At 40.9% G+C, this 26,517-nt stretch overlaps 2 protein-coding genes across 9 annotated transcripts in view; both read left to right on the forward strand.

The window, feature by feature from the left end:
* The first annotated feature begins 313 nt into the window (after positions 1-313).
* Positions 314-7,878, forward strand: LOC112214352 (troponin I, slow skeletal muscle-like). 5 transcript variants are annotated; one of them, XM_042298085.1, is made up of 9 exons: positions 314-438; positions 1,512-1,581; positions 1,881-1,915; positions 2,048-2,051; positions 2,723-2,764; positions 4,507-4,638; positions 6,321-6,410; positions 6,840-7,016; positions 7,364-7,878. In XM_042298085.1, the coding sequence occupies exons 3-9, from the start codon at positions 1,905-1,907 to the stop codon at positions 7,442-7,444; spliced, it is 537 nt and encodes a 178-aa protein (XP_042154019.1). In that variant the 5' UTR covers positions 314-438; positions 1,512-1,581; positions 1,881-1,904; the 3' UTR covers positions 7,445-7,878. The 5 variants fall into 5 exon arrangements, with proteins under 5 accessions (XP_042154019.1, XP_042154020.1, XP_042154018.1 ...); XM_042298086.1 differs by having other exon boundaries at positions 1,884-1,915; XM_042298084.1 differs by lacking the exon at positions 1,512-1,581 and having other exon boundaries at positions 1,827-1,915.
* Positions 7,879-23,314: 15,436 nt separating this feature from the next.
* The window catches only part of LOC112214353 (non-muscle caldesmon), a 56,169-nt gene continuing 52,966 nt past the window's right edge, over positions 23,315-26,517 (forward strand). For 2 of the 4 annotated variants that reach the window (XM_042298088.1, XM_042298089.1), the window contains exon 1: positions 23,315-23,714. The gene's annotated coding sequence lies outside the window, so the exon portion shown is untranslated. The remainder of the gene's footprint in view (positions 23,715-26,517) is intronic. The other 2 variants (XM_024373009.2, XM_024373008.2) reach the window with 2 other exon arrangements.

The following is a 26,517-nucleotide window of genomic DNA, read 5'->3' on the forward strand; positions in this document are numbered from 1 at the left end:
TACAGTCCTGAGTAACACTACAGTAAAAACTACAGTATAGTACAATCCTCATTAAAACTTAAAACTTTGTTCCAGACATTGTTATGAGCCGTCCTCATATAACTCTTCTACATATCAAAGTAAAGTGCCATTGTGCCCCTTTATGTCTCTATCAGGGCAGTGATTCAAGGGTTGAGGACAGGGAAGGCACACACACACTCACACACGCGCACACACACACACACACACACACACACACACACACACACACATACACACACATGATGATCATAATGTAGCCAATGTGTGTTAGGGAGGCGTATTAAGGGGCCCTATTTTAGAGAGCCATTCACATGAGGCAGCAGAAGCCATAAATCAATCATTCAAAATCATAAACCGCTTTTTCCTGCACGACATCACTGCTACACGTTCACTCTCTGATTGGCTTCTCTTTTAAAGGTAAGTTATCCGATAGTCTCGGCTCAGTCTATGAAAGCAAATAATATTCGGAGAAATATATGAGAGCAATTAAAGCAGATAGGTCTTTTGAATGTTTCAAGTATATTTTATTTTTTGGTTAAGACCGTTGTCAATAGCAATCTGCCATGTAAAGTAGAATTTGGGTTGACATTTTTCAAATAAGAAATGTGTTTGCTTTTCAGGGATTATTTCCTATAAACTAACGATGCAAATAGATGAAGTGTCAGTAGTTGCCAGCAGTTGCCAGCAGTGTGTATGGTTTGTGTTTACCTCATTGAGGCTAGTGTGTTAATGCTGTAGCAGTCACACCTCATATCTTTGCTCGTATTTGCAATGAGTAATTATTGTAATAAAATTGTATTTTAATGGTGTTTGACCTGCTTGGTTGTAAAATGTGGCATTGATTTTGAGTCCCCTCCCCTACTCAGTGGCAGGAGCGGGCAACCTGAGACGTGTGTGCGTGTGTGCGTGTGTGCGTGTGTGCGCGTGTGCGTGTGTGTGTGTGTGCGTGTGTGTGTGTGTGCGTGTGCGTGTGCGTGTGTGTGTGTGTGTGTGTGTGTGTGTGTGTGTGTGTGTGTGTGTGTGTGTGTGTGTGTGTGTGTGTGTGTGTGTGTGTGTGTGTGTGTGTGCGTGAGTCTGGGTCCGTTCACACGCGTGTCTACTTTAGTGTAAGGAGCCCAGAGGGTTTATTTTAACACTGGGGGCTAATAAGTCTTCTCTACCAGTAGAACAGCATGCCACCGGAAAGGTCACAAGGTTGATCTTTCCTTGTAATGTCACAATGGTGACATTAAAGCAGACAGCCTTTTTACTCAATGGACCTCAGTTATTTGGTGGCCTGGTGCAGCATATACTGCAACAATGCCCTTGGTCGGTCAAACTTTCCCCTTGCACAGTAGCTCATGCTAGCACCAAAGGTGATAATGGCTCAAGGGTAAAGCACCACACACCTGAGGGGAGAGGAGAAATGCTGAGAAAATGTCAGGAGAAATTGTTTTTAAATGATCTTAAGTATTTAAACCTTTTTCTCCTTCATCATTTTCTATCATCAGACAATTCCATCCAAGGACCATGTTAACCTTGACAGTGAACCCCTGTTCTCTGGGTAATAAGAGAGCCAAGGTCAGCCTCTTTTATCCAAGTCAGGACATGAGGACCTTGTGGGGGACCTTGATGATCACAACTGTTTTTTCCAATAACTTCTATGATGAGTGATTTCTTTTTTTGTTTTTTTTACTGTAGCCCCTACTGATCACAAGTCTAACACATGTGTGATGTAACCTATTACATTATATTCATAAGTGATCATTGTTCTTAGTATGACACATTGATTCTTACATCTCTGATACTTTCCATATGATGTCTAGTGTTGGGAATGTTCTGCCAATAAACCTCTGACCACAGCTATGTTGGCTCCCCAGCAGTACTCATAAACCAGAACAGCCATGTCTGAGGGGTGAGTCTGTAACTGTCACACTCTGTGTCTTTCAATCAATCACCCAACTATGGCAATGTTGTCAATATGGGACAGAAAATAACACCTTCTTTCGATTTGTTTGTTTGTTTGGTTTGCAATATGTTGAAACAGACCGGTAAGTCAGTTTTGGACATATTCTTCCCCCCCCTCATACCCTTTGTTGTACCTCATATCTTAAAAATGCCCTTTTGTTCATTACTTTGCTTTTTTTTTTGCACAATCAAACCTTTGTAATGGTCATTTTGGTACTGTATACATACGCTATATGCAAAGCAGTTAGCATGTCATGCTTATGAATAGCCACACTGACATCTTGGCAACAGCTTGTGGGACTTAACATGTTAGACATTATAATCTATCAGCAATTACTGAGTAATTGTCGTGTCGCAAGGCCATTTGTCTCAGGCTAACTGATAATCATCCAAATGATCCCAAGACCACCGTAGCAGTATCAACACGGATGGATTCATTTGGTATCAATACCGAGTCACATACAGAGTAGAAATGAGCCCCTTGCTCTCTGAGACTGTGCTTCAATGAAGGCTGGTGATTTGGTGGCGGAGCATTACATTCTATTACATTAGGAACCACAGCTCATCCTAATCAATAGAGACAGGCGGTTGTATGCTCTGTAGCTCCGTTGTAATAGAGACCACATATGACTATAGGCTAACATCATCAGTGACTGTAATGAATAAGCCTACCTACATATAAAGATGTGCTAACATGATTAGTGACTGTAATGAGCCTATAATATACTTGGTATGTCTCATCTCTCACTTTCAGAAAAAGACAAAGTACTCAGCAACCCGCAGGTTACTGCTGAAGGTAGGTCGGTCTGATGGGTGTTTTCTTCTGTACGGACGTGAACAAGAAAATGTGTTCATAGTACTGAGAGCATGTGTATGTTTAGCAGGCTGCATATGACTAGTACACATGTTCAGATGTAGGATCTTAATTTGACCTACAGCATATTGTCACAGCAAACCATCTGGATCTGGCCCAAAAGGGTGTCCAAACCGGCCTGCGAGCGGTTTGAGTACAGAAATATATACGCTACCATTCAAAAGTTTGGGGTCACTTGGAAAGGTCCTTGTTTTTTAAAGAAAAGCTCATTTTTTGTCCATTTAAAATAACATCAAATTGATCCGAAAGACATTGTAGACATTGTAGATATGGTTAATGTTGTAAATGAGTATTGTAGCTGGAAATGGCTGATTTTTAATGGAATATCTACATAGGCGTACAGAGGCCAATTATCCGCAATCATGTGTTCCAATGGCACATTGTGTTAGCTAATCCAAATTGATCATTTTAAAAGCCTCATTGATCATTAGAAAACCCTATTGCAATTATGCTACCACAGCTATAAACTGTTGTCCTGATTAAAGAAGCAATCAAACTGGCCTTCTTTAGACTAGTTGAGTATCTGGAGCTTCATCATTTGTGGTTTTGATTACAGGCTAAAAAAAAATCCGCTTTTTCCAGCTACAATAGCCATTTACAACATTAACAATGTCTACAATGTATTTCTGATCCAAATAATGTTATTTTAATGGACTAAAAAATGTGCTTTTCTTTCAAAAATAAGGACATTTCCAAGTGACCCCAAACTTTTGAATGGTAGTGTATATTATATACACTGAGCATACAAAACAAAACAGCCTCAACTCATCGGGGCATGGACTCCACAAGGTGTCAAAAGTGTTCCACAGGGATGCTGGCCCATGTTAACTCCAATGCTTCCCACAGTTGGCTGGATGTCCTTTGGGTGGTGGACCGTTATTTATACACACAAGAAACTGTTGAGCGTGAAAAACCCTGCAGCGTTGCATTTCTTGACACACTCAAACCTGGCACCTACTACCGTACCCCATTCAAAGGCACTTAAATATTTGTCTTGCCCATTCACCCTCTGAATGAAACAATCCACGTCTCAAGTGTCTCAAGGCTTAAAAATCCTGATTTAACCTGTCTTCTCCTCTTCATCTACACTGATGGAAGTGACATCAATAAAGGATCATAGCTTTAATCTGGATTGACCTGGTCAGTCTATGTCATAGAAATATGTTTTTTTTGGGGGTGGGGGGTGACAAATCCCATACAAAAACTATGGATAGAGGACCATTTTGGTTGCACATTTTGAAGGTGAGAAAATATCACACATTTTCAGTGCAGACCTCATTGAAGACCGAATGCGAGCAAAATGAGTTTGACACCCCTGCTTTAGTCAATAATGTTGCTTGATAGGTGGTTAGGCTATTACCTTTCCAAAAGTAGGCTAGATGAAAAGTACAATACTGTTAATATAACTGTGCGCTAGAGTGGGTTTTCAGTGAATTTATGTAAATCACAAAATTCTCAGCACCAAAGAATGATCAAATTAAGATCCTACATCTGTACACACACAACAACAACAACAACATACAAGTGCCTAGAAAATCATGTTCGCCAAAACTGATTGCAATAATAAATACAAGTTCAAAAACATTTGAAAACAGACTATTTGGTACATCATTTAAACTATGAATTGTACTGTGTTATCATTGTTCAGTCATGTTCCCTTACAGCAAAAGCTACTGAAGAAAGCTGGGGTCTTGCTGGTCCAGGAGCAAAGCAACAAGGTGACAGAGAGGGAGAGCACCTTGAGTGAGAGAGTACCACCGCTGAAACTTTCCGGCCTATCTGTGCAAGAGCTTCAGGTACACTTACATAACGCCAAGGCCCAACGTTCAAGTACCTATATATTGCACTTCTATTGTCCAGAGTGTATATGGCTCTGGACACAGATGAGCAGTATTTCTGTTACATGTTTTTGAAATATGTATTTCAATTTGTATTTCACTGTCCTGAACTACAATCCAATGTGTTTTGTAACAAGATACAGTACTTTTGAGATCTGTATTTTTATTTTGTAAAATACAAAATACTTTTCTATACCATTTTTTTTTATAGTGGTTCACAATTTGTTGGCCCCCTTTCACCATGTATTGGTATTAGAAGTCTGCTGGCACTATGGTGTGATAAAAGTGTCTGGTAAATGACCAATATGTGAATGTAAAAAATGAACACTTGCAGGGAATTATTCTAATGCTCTCCTCCCCATGAAACAAGGCCAAAAGGAATACCCAGTGTGCTTTGCAATTGTTTCTTTTTACATAAACATTTACATTTTGCTCATTTAGCAGACACTCTTCTCCAGAGTAACTTATAGTCAGTGCATTCAACTAAAGTAGATAAACAACCAAATATCAAATCAAATCAAAGTGTATTTGTCACGTGCGCCGACCTTACAGTGAAATGCTTAATTACAGGCTCTAACCAATAGTGCAAAAAAAGGTATTAGGTGAAAAATAGGTAAGTAAAAAAATAAAACAACAGTAAAAAGACAGGCTATTTACAGTAGCGAGGCTACATACAGACACTGGTTAGTCAGGCTGATTGAGGTATTATGTACATGTAGATATGGTTAAAGTGACTATGCATATATGATAAACAGAGAGTAGCAGTAGCGTAAAAGAGGGGTTGGCGGGTGGTGAGTGGCGGGACACACTGCAGGTAGACCCGGTTAGCCAATGTGCGGGAGCAGTGGTTGGTTGGCCCAAATATCACAACCATAGCAAGTAAAATGATTATAATAAAACAACAGTAAAAAGACAGGCTATTTACAGTAGCGAGGCTACATACAGACACTGGTTAGTCAGGCTGATTGAGGTAGTATGTACATGTAGATATGGTTAAAGTGACTATGCATATATGATAAACAGAGAGTAGCAGTAGCGTAAAAGAGGGGTTGGCGGGTGGTGAGTGGCGGGACACACTGCAGGTAGACCCGGTTAGCCAATGTGCGGGAGCAGTGGTTGGTTGGCCCAAATATCACAACCATAGCAAGTAAAATGATTTTTTTTTTGTTACCATTACAGAATGTTGTTGTAGTGAAGGCGTGTACTTGCAAACGTATTTTGAAAATACCTCAAATAACTGTAGTTTGATTAAATACAATAATTTGCAGAAGTATTTGCTCTTTTATTTTGATGCATTGGTCTTTAGAGTATTTTTTAATTGTAGCAAGATAGTCTATATGCCCATCTCTGACTCTGGTCAAAGGTAGTAGGGAATAAGGTGCTCTTTGGGGCTCAGATAGTAGCCATCCAAGCTTACGTTGTCAGGATTTATTCCCTGGCGTGCTGTTGGTAAAGAACAGCATCTCCTTTTTTGTTTAGACATGTCAAAAAAAAATTGTAGCGCCCTTCTACCTGTCTCATTGATGAGTGAATGGAATTTTAAAGAGGTGGCTTTTGTAGTTTGTTTGATGCATCCTCCCACAGTACTTTCTCAACAGTCCTTGGTGGCTTATAGATGACTGAGTCTTTTTTCTTCACAGGAGCTCTGTAAGGAACTGCACAGGAAATGTGACACGGTGGATGAGGCACGATACGATATCGAAGCAAAAGTGCTCAAGAATGAGAAAGAGGTTTGCTTTTTGTAATGTAAATTAAACGAGTTTACACTGTCAGACTCAGGACAGTTACCTGAAATTACCTGAGATCTATGAAAGTTCATCAAAGTGTATTTCATTGAAGATAACTATTTTTATACTGACTTCTTTTGGTGATTTCAATATTCTAGAAGTTCAGGTAACTGTCAGACTCAGGACCGTTACCTGAAGTTACCTGAGATCTATGAAAGTGCCTCAAAGTGTATTTCGTTGAAGATAACTATTTTTATACTGACTTCTTTTGGTGATTTCAATATTCTAGAAGTTCCAAAAGTGCCACAAAATGCTTTTTTTTCCAAACAAAAGCGTTTTGATTTTCATTGAAATGCCAAGACCACAAATGGCAACATGCTTAGCTGATAAGGGTACAGGAGAGTGAACCTTTTTTCTGTATGAACATCTCAGCTCGCGGACCTGAATGCAAAGATCAACGAGCTGAAGGGGGGGAAGCGACCTAACCTCAAGAGGGTCAAGAAGTCTGCCGACGCTATGCTGGGGGCTCTGACTGAGGCCAAACTCAGCTCCAAGTCAGACTTCAAGTCCAACCTGAAGACAGTCAAGAAAGACAAGAAGGAAGAGGAGGTAAGACTGGGAAGTTTAGAATAAAAAACTCATGCAATGGCTTCTGGGAATGTTATAGTTTACAGCACAGTTTCAGCTGGTGCTGTATTTTCTCGGGTACTAACTACACAAACATGTGGTAACAATGGGTACTTAGTCCAAATAATTCAACACATTTGGGTAAAGGTTTGATTCAAATAATACTGATCAAGATACAGAGATTCACTGGTCTTGTTGCCGTGTCTGAGTCGTGTTTGGTCATCCATGCTGTACGTGACCATGGCAACCAGGCCGTCATCGTAAAATAAGATGTTTTTCTTAATTGACCTTCCTGGTAAAATAAAGGTTACTGTCCATTCTCTTGACAGAAAGTGGACCCGGGTGACTGGCGTAAGAATGTGGAGTCCATGTCTGGAATGGAGGGCAGAAAGAAGCTTTTCAATAGCTAAAACAGTTACAAATGCACTGGCTCTGTCGAGATCTGTGGCTGCATTACCTGATTGTTTACTCATTCATATTTAGGATTTTCATGAAAATATATTTTTGCAGTGAGATTGTGTGTTTTTGAAGGAAAGTATGAAGTGTGAGGTATTTTACACTAAAGACTATGGGAACTGTTTAGACAGTGGGAACTAATCAATAGGTGTAATTACAAACTATCTAGTGTCGGCTACTTTAGATCATTATTTTTCGATGTCATGTTTGATTTAGATTCCTATAAATAGAAAATAGTACAATGTGGAGCAACGTTATATGCTCATCATATTAGTTCAATTTGTAAATATTCAAATCCAGTTTGTTATTAAAACATCAATTATTCTGTTTTGGTTTAATATCTGTGTGTCTGCCAATATTGCTGATTAAAAGAAACATGATGAAGTTAGTTGTCTTTCATGTTGTTTACCTTTGTCATCATGCAATGTGCAAATATTAAATACACATACAGTGTGGATGCTGTTTATAACATGGATAAGCCACTCAATGTGTAGTTTTGGCTTTTCAAGAGCAGTTCTCCTTTCAGACTGTGGGTGACACTATTGACAAGCAGTTGGACTGTTTAACCAAGGTTGCCATTTTCAGTTCATCCCTATCACCACTAGGGTGTGCTAAACATTACCCTTTCATTTAAAAGTTGACCTGTGGCTGGTTTGTGTTTACAAATGATACTTGGAAGTATCACTCACTCTCTCTGACCTTTGGTTATCAATGCCAAAGTCAGCAATTAGCGTGATGATCACAGTCTTCCCTGGCCCAAAGTCTACTTGCAAAGTAAGGAGACGTTTGAATAGTTGTGTAGTTCAGGTGAATTATACCCCGAAGTCATTAAAGTGACCGAAACTGGTTGAATTCAGCAGACGTAAACATAAGCACTTTCTAAAATGGATGCCATACTGCGACCAAAATGCTGCTACAAATGGCCTATAAAACCAGTCATAAGAGTGTCTAAGTCCATAGAACTGTATTGGAGAGGGGAGGCAATGTTTTGGCAGAGAACGAGCTGGCTAGAGGAAGGGAAGGGCAGTAGGGAACAACGCATCCTCTCTGCAGATCATTACAGATGGTGCCGAGGCACACATAGGTGTGTAACCTGCCACAAAGGGTGGGGGAAGTCAAGCAGCACGCTTCTGCAAGTATGCATTCGTTTTTTTATGTGGCAGTGATGGGTTGTTATAGTTTTCCTGTGGTGAAGGACCTAGCCCTTTCCACAGCTCTCTTTGGCATGAGACACATTTGCCTGTGCTGATAGGGAAATGGTCAAGGCAAAAGTGGTCAGAGTAAACATTGTCAGTGTCTGACAGAGGATCTAAAACGATTGACATGCTGTATCCCATATGTGTTGTGGGAAACGGAGACACTAAATCAATTGTGTTTGTATTTACAATGCGGTACAATGTGACTCTTCAGGTAGCTGATACTCCCCCTAAAAAAGTAGTTTTTATGTTTTGTAATTAGCAGACGGCCCAGTTTTGAATGAAAGCAGATGCGGGCTCCGTGGTAACATTAAACATCCCACACAATGTTATATGTGACCTTGCTGTGACTGGACTGCAGGAATGATTTCAAAGGTTTATTGTATGTTGCTGTACTGTATGTCGCTGTCGTTTAGACTGAAACCATCGAGGAACAAGGCTTGAGATCCACTTTGAGTACATGCAAAGGGTTGGTATTAAAATCAGTTGCTCAGCATGCAGTGGCCTGCAAAGCTTAGACTGGCTCATATAGCATCAATAGACAGACAGCTTGGCCAGGCTTGTGAGATACAATAATTGGCTAGGCTACATTGAAGTGTGGGAAATCAACTTTGCTATAAAAGAAGTATGTTGTTCATTGCTCTCTCTTCCATGTCTGGCAATCCTTGCCAGTGTAATATTTCCTTTCAACAGTCGCCCTGTAAAATGCATGCATTCTATATCAGACCAGTGACATTTCCTTAAATGACAATAAACAAGAGTTACCCACTTGGGAGGTTGTTGAAGTCATTCTTTCAGAACTAACCAATGAAAGTACCCAGACTTCCATGTATGGGCATCAGCCGGCATGGCAGGATCACTGGAGGGCCATGGGGGAGATGCTCTTTAAGGCCCAATGAAAGTAGTGACCTGAACCACATGCTGAGAGAGAACAAACTCAGCAGATGTGTGGAGGAGTGGTCCACCTCCTGCCTTAGTGGGATGTTTTATTAGGCTTCCTATGGAGCATAGGCTGTTGGGCACGTGCCAGGGCCCATCACACTTGACAGTATCTTTATGCTATGGGATTTCAGAATGCAGCGTTAGACGTCTCTGAAACCTCCTCCTTGTCATGGCGATGGTTCCCCACCTGCTCCGAATGGAAATGGCTCAGTTACTGTAACGGGCTGTGCTGCTTAGTGTGCAGCAAATTATGTAAGCCATTTCATCACGAGTTAAGTAAGGGTGTTTTCACACTTGTTCCCTTTCAGCCAGTTCTTGTGAACTCAGTTCGCATAAAAAAAGTGCAGTGTGAACACTCCAAAGGAACTCAGACCCAATCAAAAAGAGCCCTGAAGCGACAAGTAGCCTAGTGGTTAGAGCATTGGACTGGTAACCGAAAGGTTGCAAGATTAAATCCCTGAGCTGACAAGGTACAAATCTGTTGTTCCCTGAATAAGGCAGTTAACCCACTGTTCCTAGGCCATCATAGAAAATTTGTACTTGCCTAGGATTTAAAAAAAAAAAATTTTTAAAGCCAAGGGCAGTTTGAGTACAAAGAGAACTGAGTTATTTTGCTTTTCTTTACCCCAGAATTCACTTTAAAGAAGACTGAGATTGGTTCTTTTAAAGTGGACTAAATGAAAACACCCTAATTTATTGGCAATTGAGGCGTATGGCGTATGGGAACAAGTAACATTATTCAACCACATTCCATGTTCAACGTTTTATATTCTCTGCCACAATTTGTCCAATTCGGGCATGAAGGCTCAAGTTTACATTAGGTATAGAGCTGAAGATGTAAGTAAGATGGATTCTCTGTATGTGCTTTAGCCTTATAGCTGGGGATGGCGGTGTCCCCCAGGGATGTGTTCTGGTGCACCTTGACATGTAGAAGAGGTGGAAACTGAGCCAGGTGGGTCACAGCTAGGCCTTCTAATCTCTCTGTAGGCCCGTAACACGCTACATGTAATTGATCATAATAAATCATTTGACATAATGCAGAGTGGAAATTGGCCGTGGAAGAAGGTCATAGGGGGATGGAGCAGGGATATGTTCAGTCCCATATAGGAATTCATCATGCAGCTTAAAAAAAAAACTAGTATCCACAGAAGGGGCTTGGGTTTCACGAGACCTGTGGGGGATTTGGGAGATTAAGCACATGTATGGATGTTAAGTTGCCGTCCTGCGTTATTCAGTTTCATTTCGAATTTCAGGTTCAATGACAGTGTTCATTCATGAATGAAAATGTGACACATTTTTCAAGTACAGAGTGTTTCTGGTTCATCTACTATGCTGTCACTTGCCGTGCTTGTGTTGAGGCCAAGCACACCAAATCCACTCCAACGTTGTAACAAACTTTCCATAATGTTTTATTAGTGTCAAACAGCTTTACCGCAGCGTATTTACAACAACATTGTGTTTTTTACTAGGATTCACTTGCCACAATTCACTAAAACTGTGAAGCTGACGTTCTCAGATGAATCTTTTCTTTGCCCATGCTCCAAGGAAGATCAAAGGTCAATGTTGAGTCAACCATGAGATCAGAAGCTGTGGGAGTGTAAGCCTTGACTGTGGCTACAGCTGAGCATCCATCCTCAGGTTGACCAAACACAGGGAGGAGAAAGCAGTGTTAATCCACCCTGTCTTTGATGTCGGCCGTGGTGTTAGACGTTGTTTTTCTTTACCGCGGTGCTGGAGGTCAACACAGCTGCTGATTGAGGATGATTCCTTCTGATAGAGCAGCACAGAGGGTTTGTAGTCAGCTTCAGCAAAGGTAACATTTTAACACTCATGTCAAAATGTAAGAAAAATTCTAACATTTGTAAAAAAATATATGAAAACATAAAACATACACAAAAAAAAGTTGTTTATTTAACTAGGTAAGTCAGTTAAGAACAAATTCTTATTTATAATGACCGCCTACTGGAGAACAAGTGGGTTAACTGCCTTGCTCAGGGTCAGAACAACTGATGTTTACCTTGCTTTAACCACTAGGCTACCTGCCACCACTAATATATCTTTATTAGATAAGAATTCAACCCCCTGAGTCAATACATGTTAGATTCACCTTTGGCAGTGATTACAGCTACCATGCTGTGTTGTCCTGTGTTGCTGCCTTGCTATGTTGTTGTCTTAGATCTCTCTTTATGTAGTGTTGTGTTGTCTCTCTTGTTGTGATGTGTGTTTTGTCCTATATGTATATTGTATTTATTTATTTATTTTAATCCCAGTCCCCGCAGGAGGCCTTTTGCCTTTTGGTAGGCCGTCATTGTATTAACTGACTTGCCTAGTTAAATAAAGGTTAAATAAAATAAAATAAAAAACTGTGAGTCTTTCTGGGTAAGTCTTTAAGAGTTTTGACCCCTGAGTTGTACAATGTTTGGACAATATTCTTTTTAAATTCTTCTAGCTGGTTATTGATCATTGCTAGGCAGCCTTTTTCAAGTCTTGCCATAGATTTTCAAGCCGATTTAAGTCAAAACTGTAACTAGGCCACTCAATGTCATCTTGGTAAGCAACTCCAGTGTATATTTGGCCTTGTGCTTTTGGTTATTGTCCTGCTGACCTGTGAATTTGTCTCCCAGTGTCTGTTGGAAAGCAGACTGAACCAGCTTTTCCTCTAGGATTCTGCCTGTGCTTAGCTCTATTCCATTTATTTTTATCATAAAAATATCCATAGTTGGTGCTGATGACAAGCATACCCATAACATGATGCAGCCACCGCCATGCTTGAAAATATAAAGATTGGGTACTCAGTGATGCTCCAAACATAACAGTTTGTATTCAGGACATGAAGTTAATTTCTTTGCCACATTTTCTTCAGTTTTACTTTAGTGCCTTGTTGCAAACAGGATGCATGTTTTGGAATATTTTTTATTCTGTACAAGCTTCCTTCTTTTCACTCTGTCAATTAGGTTAGTATTGTGGAGTAACTACAATGTTGTTGATCCATATCACAGCCATTAACCTCTGTAACTGTTTTAACGTCCCCGTTGGCCTCATAGTGAAATCCCTGAGCATTTTCCTTCCTCTCCGGCAACTGAGTTAGGAGGGTGACCTGTATCCTTGTAGTGACTTGGTGTACTGATACACCATCCAAAGTGTAATTAATAACTTCACCATGCTCAAAGGTATATTCAATCTGTGCTTTATTTTTATTTTTATTACCTTTCTATCAATAGGTGCCCTTCTTTGCGAGGCATTTGAAATCCTCCCTGGTCATTGTGGTTGAATCTGTGTTTGAAATTCACTGCTCGACTGAGGGACCTTACAGATAATTGCATGTGTGTGGTACAAAGATGAGATAGTCATTCAAAAATCTCTATGCAACTTATTTGACTTGTTAAGCAAATGTTTACTCCTGAACTTATTTAGGCTTGCCATAACAAATGTTGGGTTTTCTTATTGACTCAAGACATTTCAGTTTTTCATTTTTAATGAATTTGTAAAGATTTCTAAAAACATAATTTCACTTTGATATTATGGGGTATTGTGTGTAGGCCAGTAACAACACCTCAATTTAATCCACTTTAAATTCAGGCTGTAACACAACAAAATGTGGAAAAAGTCAAGGGGTGTAAATACTTTCTGAAGGCACTGTATGATGGTGTGTACAGACAGTTTGGACAGTATATGAATAGGAAAGGTGTGTACAGCAGTACTGTAGTTGTATAGGATGAGCCTTGACGAGAGTACAGTATTTACATATAAAGTGGGGAAAACGGTATGTAAACATTATTAAAGTGACCAGTGTTCAATTACTATGTACATAGGGCAGCAGTCTCTAAGGTGCAGGGTAGAGTAACTGGGTGGGAGGCTGGCTAGTGTTGACTATTTAACAGTCTGACAGTCGGATATTTAACAGTCTCTCACCTCCTCATTGGTTTTTAGGAGCATATACCCACATGGGTGATTGAAAGATGAACAAGGTCCACACTCCAGTCCAGTTGATTGCTTTAATGCAACTTCAAGTTGTTTGCCAACGCCATATAAAATCCACAGAAGAAGAAGACTGAACTAGGAGAAATGACTAGAAATTACCTAGGTTTCCACTTTTATCTGTGTATACAATTTTGGAGTAGAGAACACATGATTTTGTGTGAATGGGTTGATATTATAAAGATCCAAAGATCCAGCAAAAAAATAGCTTACACATTTCAGGTAAAATAACAACCCAATGTTGATATCTCAGGACAAATTGGCTAGCAAAAGCAAGCTATATAGCTAAATATCCATGTTTCATATGTGTTTCAACCTGTCCCCAAATTAATATATTTGGTTCAGAGTTCGTTTTAATATTTCAACCTGCATGTCCTGATCGCTTCTGGTGTGGATGGACAAAATCAACATGCGTGCGATAAAGCACACGGACACACTCGTGTGCCAGGTGTAGACACCATGTCAGGGGCCAAGCCAAATTTCTTCAGCCTCCTGAGGTTGAAGAGGGCTGTTGCGCCTTCTTCACCACACTGTCTGTCTGGATGAACCATTTCAGGTTGTCAGTGATGTGCACGCCGAAGGACTTGAAGCTTTTTACCCTCTCCATCAGATTGTTGTTGACTTCTCTACTAATTGGGAAGCTGCCATTGGATATGTATTTCCTAGAAATGAAGGGGTATATTTCAATGGGATCTAGCTCCTGCCATCCAGGACCTCTGTACCAGGCGGTGTTAGAGGAAGGCCCTAAAAATTGTCAAAATCTCCAGCCATGGCCTCCCGGGTGGCGCAGTGGTTAAGGGTGCTGTACTGCAGCGCCAGCTGTGCCACCAGAGACTCTGGGTTTGCGCCCAGGCTCTGTTGTAACCGGCCGCGACCAGGAGGTCCGTGGGGCGACACACAATTGGCCTAGCGTTGTCCGGGTTAGGAAGGGTTTGGCCGGTAGCGATATCCTTGTCTCATCGCGCATCAGCGACTCCTGTGGCGGGCCGGGCGCAGTGCACGCTAACCAAGGTTGCCAGGTGGACGGTGTTTCCTCTGACACATTGGTGCGGCTGGCTTCCGGGTTGGATGCGCGCTGTGTTAAGAAGCAGTGCGGCTTGGTTGGGTTGTGTAACGGAGGACGCATGACTTTCAACCTTCGTCTCTCCCGAGCCCGTACGGGAGTTGTAGCGATGAGACAAGATAGTAGCTCCTAACAATTGGACACCACGAAATGGGGGAGAAAAAAGGGGGTAAAATTCAACAACAACAAAAAAACACACAAAAAAGAAACAAAAAAACAGCCACCCAAGTCATAGACTGTTCTCTCTGCTACCACACGGCAAGCAGTACGGATGCAGCGCTTGCCGGGAACCAACAGGACCCTGAACAGCTTCTACACCCAAGCCATAAGACTGCTAAATAGTTAGTTAAATAGTTGACTAAATAGCTACCCAGACTATCTGCATTGACCCCTTTTTGCACAAACTTGTTTGAATCATCACATAGGCTGCTGCTACTGTTTACTATCTGTCACTCTATTCCTAGTTGTATGTACATATCTACCTCAATTACCTCGTACCCCTGCACATCGACTCAGTACTGGTACCCCTTGTATATTGCCAAGTTATCGTTACTCGTTACTTTCATTATTATAGGTTTTACTTTTCTATTATTTCTCTATTTTCTTTCTTTCTGCATTGTTGGGAAAGGCACGTAAGCATTTCACTTTTAGTCTACACCTGTTGTTTACGAAGAATGTGACGAATAAAATGTCATTTGATTTGATTTGGCATAGCATAAACCACAGTGTATTGCTGAGGTAAACACCTGAGATCATGATTTAATTATGGAGTGAACAACAACAGCCTGCAGAGCTCCAGGTTATTATAACAACTATAAACATGATATTTTAAGCAATCAAATTATGCATGAGAGTGGTTTTACATGAGAATAGTTAAGGTTAGTGATTTGTGGGCCTGGGGATTTGTGAGTAAAGGAGAAGGGGAAATGTGCCAGTCTGAATTATCTACCTTGATGTTAAATACCTGCGACTTTATCTCGATTTACTCAGAGCAAACAAACATTTCATATTTTGTGTTTGTTGGATTTATCTGATGTGAGCGATGTTGATTGGAATTCTGTTTATACAGAACGTGACAAAATCTAACGAACACTTTGTCCACACATAAAGTGGCACTCACTCACACACACACACACAACATATTGCTTCTACCATAAGTGTACGGATTATGACTTAACATGTGCAATAGAGAACTACTATGCATGTGTATTTTTCTGGTTCAATGGTCTCATTTGCTTAAATGCAACCTTTGTCTAGAATATCATTGTTTTAAGAAGAGAACAAAAGAGCAGAGATGCCCTTCTGCTATTTCCTAGTAATTTGCAGAACACTGGCTCTATTGTTTTATTATGGAGTGGTGGCTCCTTACCAACCCACTAACATTTAATATTAGTTCAGATTGCGATCTGAGCCCGTAGATATCAAGCTTCTCAGAGTAGGAAATGGCCCCAAAGTATGGTTATACAGTACTTTTACGCATAGGACTAAGAGCATGTTATCAACATTCCTGTGACATAAAAGTAGTCGTATCTCAGGGTGTATTTACAGCACAGGAGAATGGTCTTGCAAAACACAATATCTAGCTACAGCTTAACTTTAACCTTAGGAGTTGGAAAGCACAATACAGACATGCCATAGTGGGCTAACATTTAAGTGTAGGCTAGATTACTGTGAACAAATAAACACACCATATTATTTCATATTATTTATTTTGTTTATTGTAAGAGAGTAATATTCTTCCTGCAAGCGCAAAACCTTTATTTTTAATTGTGTCTTCTCCCGTTCCAGCTGAGCAATGTCCTTCTCGTGGTTTGTTGGAACCAGACCTTCCGGATGGATGTCACGCTTGTGAAAATGGACAGACCAAGGCACAGCGTGATTAGAGTTCCACATCTTTTATTTGCAGTGAAACTTAACAAAACAATAAACAAACAACGAACCGTTACTTACGTGGTGCAACAAACCAGGTGGGAACAGGGACACCTTAAGTATGATCCCCAATTAGAGACAACGAACATCAGCTGCCTCTAATTGGGAACCATACTAAGAGCACCAACATAAAAAGGAAAAGACTAGAACACCCCCTAGTCACGCCCTGACCTACAACACCATAGAGAACCCAAAGGGTTCTCTATGGTCAGGGCGACAGTGGATGGGTGTCCTGCAGCAACAGCGAGATGTAGGGCCCCTCAGACGCTGTGCCAGAAGCTGGAGCGAGAGATGCGCTGCAACAAGATAATTATTGTTTTCCGTTTGGCATACTTATGGCCAATAAAAATAGTTTGTTTAGCAAATTATAATGTGAATAAAAAGTGTTTGAAATTGAACAGTAAGCTTAAATCCTACTTATTGTCCTGCTTGTTGACCCTCAAAAGCGCACCAGCTTGGCCCTCTCCAATGCACAAGCTGGTCACATTTGAGCGACACAGATAGTTAAACACACATTCAGCTATGGCACTGAGGCGTTTAGGTGGAGGGCCACCTCCTGAATGCAGATAATTACCCATAAGACAACAAAATAGTCTACTTTACAGTGTGCATGACGTAGCAACTTTACTCAACTTTTTACAATTGGCCAACACCATTATAATTATATTTTATGATGAGTACATTTTAATATGACAACACAAACAAGACATCGAATAGCCTACAAAACAAACATAACGCTATGTTGATAGGCCTGTAATTGGTTTGAGATTAATGTTGCTTAAACATATCAGTCTTGTTTTCGGAAATGTGTAATCTGCTCAGTGTGCCCTTTTTCTACTTGAAAAACTACAAAACGTCATCACACTTTCCCTTAACGGCCCTTCTCATGACTTAAAAACGTTCTGAGATCAACTCATCGCTGAAAGTAGGAAAGAGACGCTTGATAACTACCTATTATGTCATACTCTGAGCGGTGAGTAAATTAGGTCACAGTCATACTTTTATCTCAATAACCTAGGAGTAATTCTGAGACGCTTGATTACTAATGGCCCTGATCCGCACTGACCAAATGTGTACGTGTTTGGAGGCGGGACTCATCACAATAATTCTCAGCATGCTTGAAATGGTTTGTTTTTACATTTACATTTTGGTCAGTCTGAAGACGCTCTTATCCAGAACGACTTAGTCCGTGCATTCGACTAAGGTAGATAAACAACAACATATCACAGTCATGCATAGCAAGACAAAATAATATTCTGTAACCGTTACTGACAATGTTATTGTAGAATGGCGCCAACAGTGAGGGCCGCCTGCTTCTAGTCCTCAGGAAACTTTGCAGTATTTTGTTTTTATATGTATTATTTATTACATTGTTAGCCAAGAAAATCTTAAGTGTTATTACATACAGCCTGGAAGAACTATTGGATATCAGAGCGATGTCAACTTACCAGCGCTACGACCAGGAATACGACTTACCTGAGGCGGATACTTTGTCCGAACCACCCAGGGCATTGGAACTGAATCCAGAGGTTGACCCAAAACAACGTTGCCGCAGAAGAGGTAGACGGAACGGCCTTCTGGTCAGACTTCGGAGGCGCGCACACCACCCACTGCTTCCGAGTATATTACTCGCTAATGTCCAGTCTCTAGATAACAAGGTAGGCGAAATTAGGACAAGGGTTGCTTTGCAGAGACATCAGTGTTAATCTGCAAAATTGGTCTATTGCCTTTTAACATAGACTCCCCTTTGTTTTTACGGACTTGTTAATTTGTTTATTCCATGGCTTTATCTTGGCCTCGCAGGTAAATATGCTGTCAGAAATAAAAAATAAAATAAAAATAAAAAATAAAACATGGCTCTCTCGGGATATGCTGTCAGAATCCGTAGAGCCACCGGGATTCTTTGTGCGTTGAGTCGACAGAAATAAACATCAATCCGGGAAGAAGAAGGGCGGGGGTGTATGTTTCATGATTAACGACTCATGGTGCAATTGTAACAACATACAGGAACTCAAGTCCTGTTTTTCACCTGACATAAAATTCTTCACAATCAAATGCCGACCGTATTATCTCCCAAGAGAAGATTCTCATCGGTTATTGTCACAGCCATGTATATCCCCCCTCAAGCCGATACAACAACGGCCCTCAAGGAACTTCAACTGGACTCTATGCAAACTGGAAACCATATATCCTGAGACTGCCTTTATTGTAGCTGGGGATTTTAACAAAGCAAATTTGAGAACAAGGCTATCTAAATTCTATCAGCATATTGATTGTAGCACGCATGCTGGCAAAACTCTGGATTACTGCTACTCTAAACTCCGTGATGCATACAAGACCCTTCTCCGCCCTCCCTTCAACAAACCTGACCACGACTCCATTTTGCTCCTCCCTTCCTATAGACAGAAACTCATGTGACATGTTCTGGATGTCTCAGAGAATAATAACGATTTATATGCTGATTCGGTGAGTGTTTATAAGGAAGTGCATAGGAGATGTTGTTCCCACTGTGACTATTAAAACCTACCCTAACCAGAAATCGTGGATAGATGGCGGCATTCGCGCAAAACTGAAAGCACAAACCACCGCATTTAACCATAGAAAGTTGACTGGGAATATGGCTGAATAGAAACAGTGTAGGTATGTTTAGGTCAGTTTAGAAACAAAGTGGAGTAGCAATTCAATGGCTCAGACACGAGACGTATGTGGCAGGGACTACACACAGTCACGGACTACAAAAACAAAACCAGCCATGTCACGGACACCGACGTCTTGCTTCCAGACAAATTAAACATCTTCTTTGCCCGCTTTGAGGATAATACAGGGCCACCGACACGGCCCGCTACCAAGGACTGTAGGCTCTCCTTCTCCGTGGACAACGTGAGTAAGACATTTAAACGTGTTAACCATCGCAAGGCTGCAGGCCCAGACGGCATCCCTAGCCACGTCCTCTGAGCATGCGCAGACCAGCTGGCTGGTAAGTTTACGGACATATTAAATCTCTCCCTATCCCAGTCTGCTGTCCCCACATGCTTCAAGATGGGCACCCAAGAAGGCAAAGGTAACTGAACTAAATTACTATTGCCCCATAGCACTCACTTCTGTCATCCTGAAGTGCTTTGAGAGACTAGTCAGGGATCATAGTACCCTCCAAACTCATCATTAAGCTTGAGGCCCTGGGTCTCAACCCCGCACTGTGCAATTGGGTCCTGGACTTCCTGATGGGCTGCCCTCAGTTGGTGAAGATAGGAAACAACATCTCCACTTCACTGATCCTCAACACTGGGGCCCCACAAGGGTGCATGCTCAGCCCCCTCCTGTACTTCTTGTTCACCCATGACTGCATGGCCATGCATGCTTCCAACTCAATCATCAAGTTTGCAGACAACACAACAGTAGTAGGCTTGATTACCAACAACGACGAGACAGTCTATACAGAGGAGGTGAGGGCACTCGGAGTGTGGTGTCAGGAAAACAACCTCTCACTCAACGCCAACAAAACAAAGGAGATGATCGTGGACTTTAGGAAACAGCCCCCTATCCACATCAACGGGAGAGCAGTGGAGAAGGTGGAAAGTTTTAAGTTCCTCTGCATACACATGACGGACAAACTGAAATGGTTCACCCACACAGATAGTGTGGTGAAGAAGGCGCAACAGCACCTCATCAACCTCAGCAGGCTTAAGAAATTTGGCTTGTCACCCTCACAAACTTTTGCAGATGCACAATTGAGAGCATCCTGTCAGGCTGCATCACCGCCAGTAACCTCAGGGCTTTCCAGAGGGTGGTGCGGTCGGCACAACGCATTACCGAGAGCAAACTACCTGCCCTCCAGGACACCTACAGCTCCCGATGTCACAAGAAGGCCAAAAATATCATCAAGGACAACAACCACCCGAGCCACTGCCTGTTCACCCTGCTACCATCTAGAAGGCGAGGTCAGTCCAGGTGTATCAAAGCTGGGACCGAGAGACTGAAAAATTGCTTCTATCTCAAGGCCATCAGACTGTTAAACGGCCTTCACTGACACAATGAGGCTGCTGCCTACATTCAGACTTGAAATCATTGGCCACTTTAATAAATGGATCACTCGTCACTAATAATGGCACTTTAATAACGTTTACATATCTTGCATTACTCGTCTCATATGTATATATTGTATTTTATACCATCTATTGCATCTTGCCTATGTCACTCGGTCATTGCTCATCCATATATTTATATGTATATATTCTTATTCCATTCCTTTACTTAGATTGTGTATATTAGGTGGTTGTTGTGGAATTGTTAGATTACTTGCTGCACTGTCGGAACTAGAATTTCGCTACACTTGCAATAACATCTGCTAACCATGTGTATGTGACCAATAACATTTTATTTGATTTTAAGTGTTCTGTTGGTTTATTTAGTAGGTTATATTATTGTGAAGAGCATCACTGCCAGTTTAATGCTTTTGAAAAGTGAACATAAGTACAGTGCATTTGGAAAGTGATCAGACTACTTGTCTTCCTCCACATTTTGTTACAGTACGTTACAGCCTTATTCTAAAAAATATATATTTTTAAAATCTTCAGCAATCAACACACAATATTTTTAGAAATGTTTACACATTTATTAAAAATCATAATCAGAAATAGCTTATTTACATAAGTATTCAGACCCTTTGCTATGTAACTCGGCTCAGGCGCATCCTGTTTCGATTGATCATCCTTGAGATGTTTCCACAACTTGAGTGTGATCCACCTGTGGTATTGTCACGTTCTGACCTTAGTTCCTTTGTTTTGTCTTTATTTTAGTATGGTCAGGGCGTGAGTTGGGGTGGGCAGTCTATGTTTGTTTTTCTATGTTGGTTTCTGTGTTCGGCCTAGTGTGGTTCTCAATCAGAGGCAGGTGTCATTAGTTGTCTCTGATTGAGAATCATACTTAGGTAGCCTTTTTCCACCTGTGTTTCGTGGGTGTTTATTTTCTGTTCTGTGTTTTGTTGCACCGTTCAGGACTGTTCGGTTGTCGTGTATTGTTTTGGTTTCAGTATTCATTCTTTATTAAATTACAATGAATACTTACCACGCTGCACCTTGGTCCTCTCTTTCTCCCGACAACAACCGTTACAGGTATATTCAATTGATTGGACATGATTTGGAAAGGAACCTGTCTATATAAGGTCCCACTGTTGACAATGCATGTCAGAGCAAAAACCAAGCCATGAGGTCGAAGGAATTGTCCATAGAGTTCTGAGACAGAATTGTATTGAGGCACAGATCTGGGGATGGGTACTAAAACATTTATGCAGATTTGAAGGTCCTCAAGAACACAGTGGCATCCATCATTCTTAAATAGAAGAAGTTTGGAACCACCAAGATTCTTCCTAGAGCTGGCCGCCCTGCCAAACTGAGCAGTTGGGGAGAAGGGCCTTGTTCAGGGGGGTTACCAAGAATCCAATGGTCACTGTGACAGCGCTCCAAAGTTCCTCTGTAGAGATGAAAGAACCTTCCATAAGGACAACCATCTTTGCAGCACTCCAGATCAATGCCACTCCTCAGTTAAAGGCACATGACAGCCCACTTTGAGTTTGTCAAAATGCAAAATGCAAAATGCACCTTAAGAAGAAGAGATCCTCTGGTCTGATGAAATCAAGATTGAACTCTTTGGCCTGAATGCCAAGCGTCATGTCTGGAGGAAACCTGGCATCATCCCTACGGTGGCAGCATCATGCATTAATGCAAATGAATTACTCAAAAATCATACAATGTGATTTTCTGGATTTTTGTTTTAGATTCCGTCTCTCACAGTTGAAGTGTACCTATGATAACAAATTACAGACCTCTACATGCTTTGTAAGTAGGAAAACCTGCAAAATCGGCAGTGTATCAAATACTTGTTCTCCCCACTGTATATATATATACATTTGCAAACATTTCTAAAAAACAGTTTTTGCTTTGTCATTATGGGGTATTGTGTGTAGATATATGGGAGGACAATTTAATCATTTTCTGCTGTAATGTAACAAAATGTGGAAAAAGTCAAGGGGTCTGAATGCACTGTACACGTGACGGATGGGAACAATAATGAACATTATGTTATGTACATTATGTTGCAATCTTCAGTTGGCACCTCTCTCCTATAATAAGGCTTGGAAAAGTATTATTGTGCTTACCCTGAGAACATCTGGATATAAAGTATTTTCAAAGTCCAGTAAATATGTATTTTCACCTTTCATTTATCACCTAAAATGCACCTGATTTCAATGTACGGAAAATGCTTATTTACTTCTTTAATTCAAGCACCTAAATTGCACCTAATGTCAACATCTGGAAAATACGCTTTTCAACTTCATTTTGCTAAAAATTTGTTGACAAAAAAAGGTCACAATGGACCAGAATGCTAAGAATGACATCTCAACCAAATTCATCACACAAAAATGTAGGCTATTACATAACTGAATGAGTAAAAACGGTGTCTAAAGAACTTTAAAGGTGCCCTGCAATACACGAATGTGTAAAAAGTCTCACTTTATTACCTGGTTAATCCCAACATGTATCAAAAGAATGGGGGATATTTTGAGTCCTTTCTAAATAGTTTTTATGCTAGTCTCTAAGTGTTTGCTTGAGCAAACGGCCCCTTTTTCGCCAAGATTAACATTTCATATGATCTTTCCTGACAGAGGATTTTCTTTCAGAGGCCCCTTGAAGGATAACCAAAAAAGGACATTCTGCAAGTGAGTTTTGTGCTTCGATTTTTTTGTGGTATTACTTTCAATATCGGCATTTATTTCTTCACTTTTTTAACGAAATGATGGACTGAGTTTTTGACTTTTGACATCGTGTTTTTTTTTTTCACTGACAAGTTTGGCCAGAATGAATTTTTAAATACATAGTCTTGGTAGCTCTTGGACCAGACTACGGACAATGCATAGGGCTCTCCAGCGGTAAACATTATGAGAGATGTGTGCGATTATGTTTTGAAGGGAGGGGCTTACGCTTTGTAGTAGCCTATTATTGAATACTGTGGAGCAGACCGATCCGAAGGCAGATTCTATCTCTTTACATTGACTGGCCTGCTTCGTGGTTGTTTGCTACCCAGGTGAATCAACAATAGTTTACTTTGTGAACTCAATAGGTAAGTTTTGCGCCTCAGAAATTGTTTGTGTTGTTTATCCAACTTGGTGAAATTTGTGTAGCGCGCACGAACGTAGTGCTTATGTTTACAACTTGTGCAATGCTCTTTTGGGGCTACGCAATGCTGCAATTTATTATGTCATTGAAAATTATAGATTTTTACAGCAAACTGCACACCAGCAGATTCCTAATAACTTTTTCAAAAACTAAATTTAAACTATAAAGAATTAAAGAGTTCATGTAGATTATTTGTGCATGGCAATGAAATGTGGTTGTTATCGAGTATAATATGTTTCATTATATGGCAAATCACTTTACAAAACCTATTACCGATCTGGATGTGAATTCTGGAATGTCCCCTCAGTCCCTACCCGCCCCATGCCATAGATTCTTATCAGACAAACATGAGGAGGCAGTCTCCAAACTCATGGAGAGGGATGGGAGCCAGATCTCTCTCCATTATAATAGACAATACATAGGCTGCATATTAATAGACAATTTCACGTAATGTGGCATGTGATGATTTAATTATGCTTTTGATTGGTATTTGCCAGTGGGCTAACTTTAGGATAAATTACACCTATATAAATAATTACGTTATGAATGCATTAGTTTTAACTGAATAATACCTCAATGAAAAACAAACAAAACAACATCCTCCTTTACACAAAATAAAGAATTTTCCACTTAAAAGCACTTTCCTTTCATTTTCTGTCTACCCAAAATATATCCCAAAATATTTGTGGGGAGCCTTTGCCAGCACTGGACAGTCCCAGCAAACTATGGCCTTTGCGCTGTGGTGTGGGATTTTACTGTCTCTTGTAGACGAATACTAGCTGTCTTCAATTGCCTGAGCCAAGGGATGTCATGAAAGCAAAGGATCCATCAGGTCAGGTCCTCTCCACTGGGGGTCTAAATGACAGCCTTGGCCCTCATCAGGGGTAGGCTTAACCATCTGCACTGGGTTGGCTAGAATCCTTATCTCTGTGTAGATCTAGCTGATGCTACACAGCACCAGTTGAGCCCAGTTAAACCTATGATTAATCTGGGTAATCAACTTGATATCTAAGTTTATCAAAGCAGCAGGAAACGCTGATGTTATAACTGGCTGTAGAAGGCCACTCACTGATTCAACACTGTCCAAACAGTGTGTGGTATTCCAAGAACCTTCTCTCTCTCTCTCTCTCATCTGACCACATTGTGGTACAGTAAACCATTGCAGTGAGATGCAATAACTCCAAATGAATCCATCCAAATAGTTTGAAGGAATCATGTCCTGTGCAATCCCACCATTACTTGGGCCAACCACCTCTTTTTCTTTATTTTTTTAAACATAGTTTATCTCAGCCTTCCGTTTGATCTCAGGTTGATTACAAAGCAGTTGCTGTGAATTGAGTGAACGGTTGAAAAGGGTGGTTCGGGGGCTATGGGGATGTAGAATTCTCCAAGCTAGACAGCACAGTAATTGTCCATGAAGCTGTATCTGATAACACTGCGGTGTTTGGAAAATATGAGGGGAATGCCTTATAAGGAACAGATTGAACCTGCTGACAGACGATTGGAATAGCCTTTGGAATGCATAACAGCCAGGCTTAGTTTTTTCGTCTCTTTCTGACTCTTTTTTTTTTTTTGCCTCTTTCGGCTTCTTTTCTTTAGCGTATAAAGAGCCTGGGTAATGCGCTGTGCTGTGCGGAGAGAGAGAGGGAAGGGGGGTCTGAAGGTAATTCTGCATAGTGATAACAAGGGTTTGGCATGGGCTAGGGCCCAGGCAGGATGTAGGGAACACTGCCCTGGGTTTCCGGAGCCTGGTTTGCCCTGTGTAGTACAGGCTGTCGTTACTCTGCTCTCTCTGCCCTTCATTTACAGGCTGTTTCAGGATCAGTTCTTCCATAACCTTAATCATTACTCAAAAAGACGTGAAGATGGCTTCAGACCAGTGGTGAAGGGAGGAGAATACACCCTCAAGGACCAGAGAAGGAAGTTTAGGCCTAGTTGGCCAAAGGTTGGAACTTTGGGATGGGACTTGGACATAGACTTGAGGCTTCACCCTGGAGTGTGCGATAGATTGTGGGGCAGGGCTTAAATGCAGCCTTTAGATTCACAAACAATATAGTAGATCCCCTTAACTGTACTAGATAACTTTTCATTGCTCTCTGACTGACCTGAGCTACTTGTGTTCAAGGTCCCTGCAGGTGTGAAAACACACATTCTACTCTGGAATCAATACCACTGTCTTCAGGGTTGAGAAGCTGATGAAGTTATTGAGGACGATGTGAATCCAGGCCCTCTCTCTTTCAAGGAGTGCCTGGAGACACTGGTTATGAGAAAAAGCTATTTGTTAGACACAGTTAGTACTTGAGAGAAGGCTAGTTGAATCATAATGTATTTTAAAGGTGGCTTCCTCTTAGGATTCATGAGAAATATCTCAGTTTTTTCCCCCCTGTGTGTCTCTCTGTTTACAAAGGCAGCACAATTTTGACCAATCACATCAAATCTTTTCATATCAGATATTTTTCAGAGCTGATCTGATTGGCCAAAAGACCAATTAGAGAAAAAAAGATCAGAATTGTGCTGCCTGTGTAAATGCAGACCCAGAGTTCTGCAGTGCCTCTGTGATGCGAGGCAGAGCTTTAATCCACTGCAGTATTCAGTTCCAGAAGTTCTTAATATCTCTGCTGCAGCCTGCAAGCCTACAGTTACTATTACCATGACTGAGAGAGGCTGCCAACTAAACTGAAGTATGAAAAAGAGAACTCGCATCGGAAATTGTGTAACACAAACTATTTGTTTGTTCGTTTTTGCTA

This window comes from Oncorhynchus tshawytscha, linkage group LG15 (genome assembly GCF_018296145.1).
Source record: "Oncorhynchus tshawytscha isolate Ot180627B linkage group LG15, Otsh_v2.0, whole genome shotgun sequence".
Taxonomy (NCBI): Eukaryota; Metazoa; Chordata; class Actinopteri; order Salmoniformes; family Salmonidae; genus Oncorhynchus; species Oncorhynchus tshawytscha.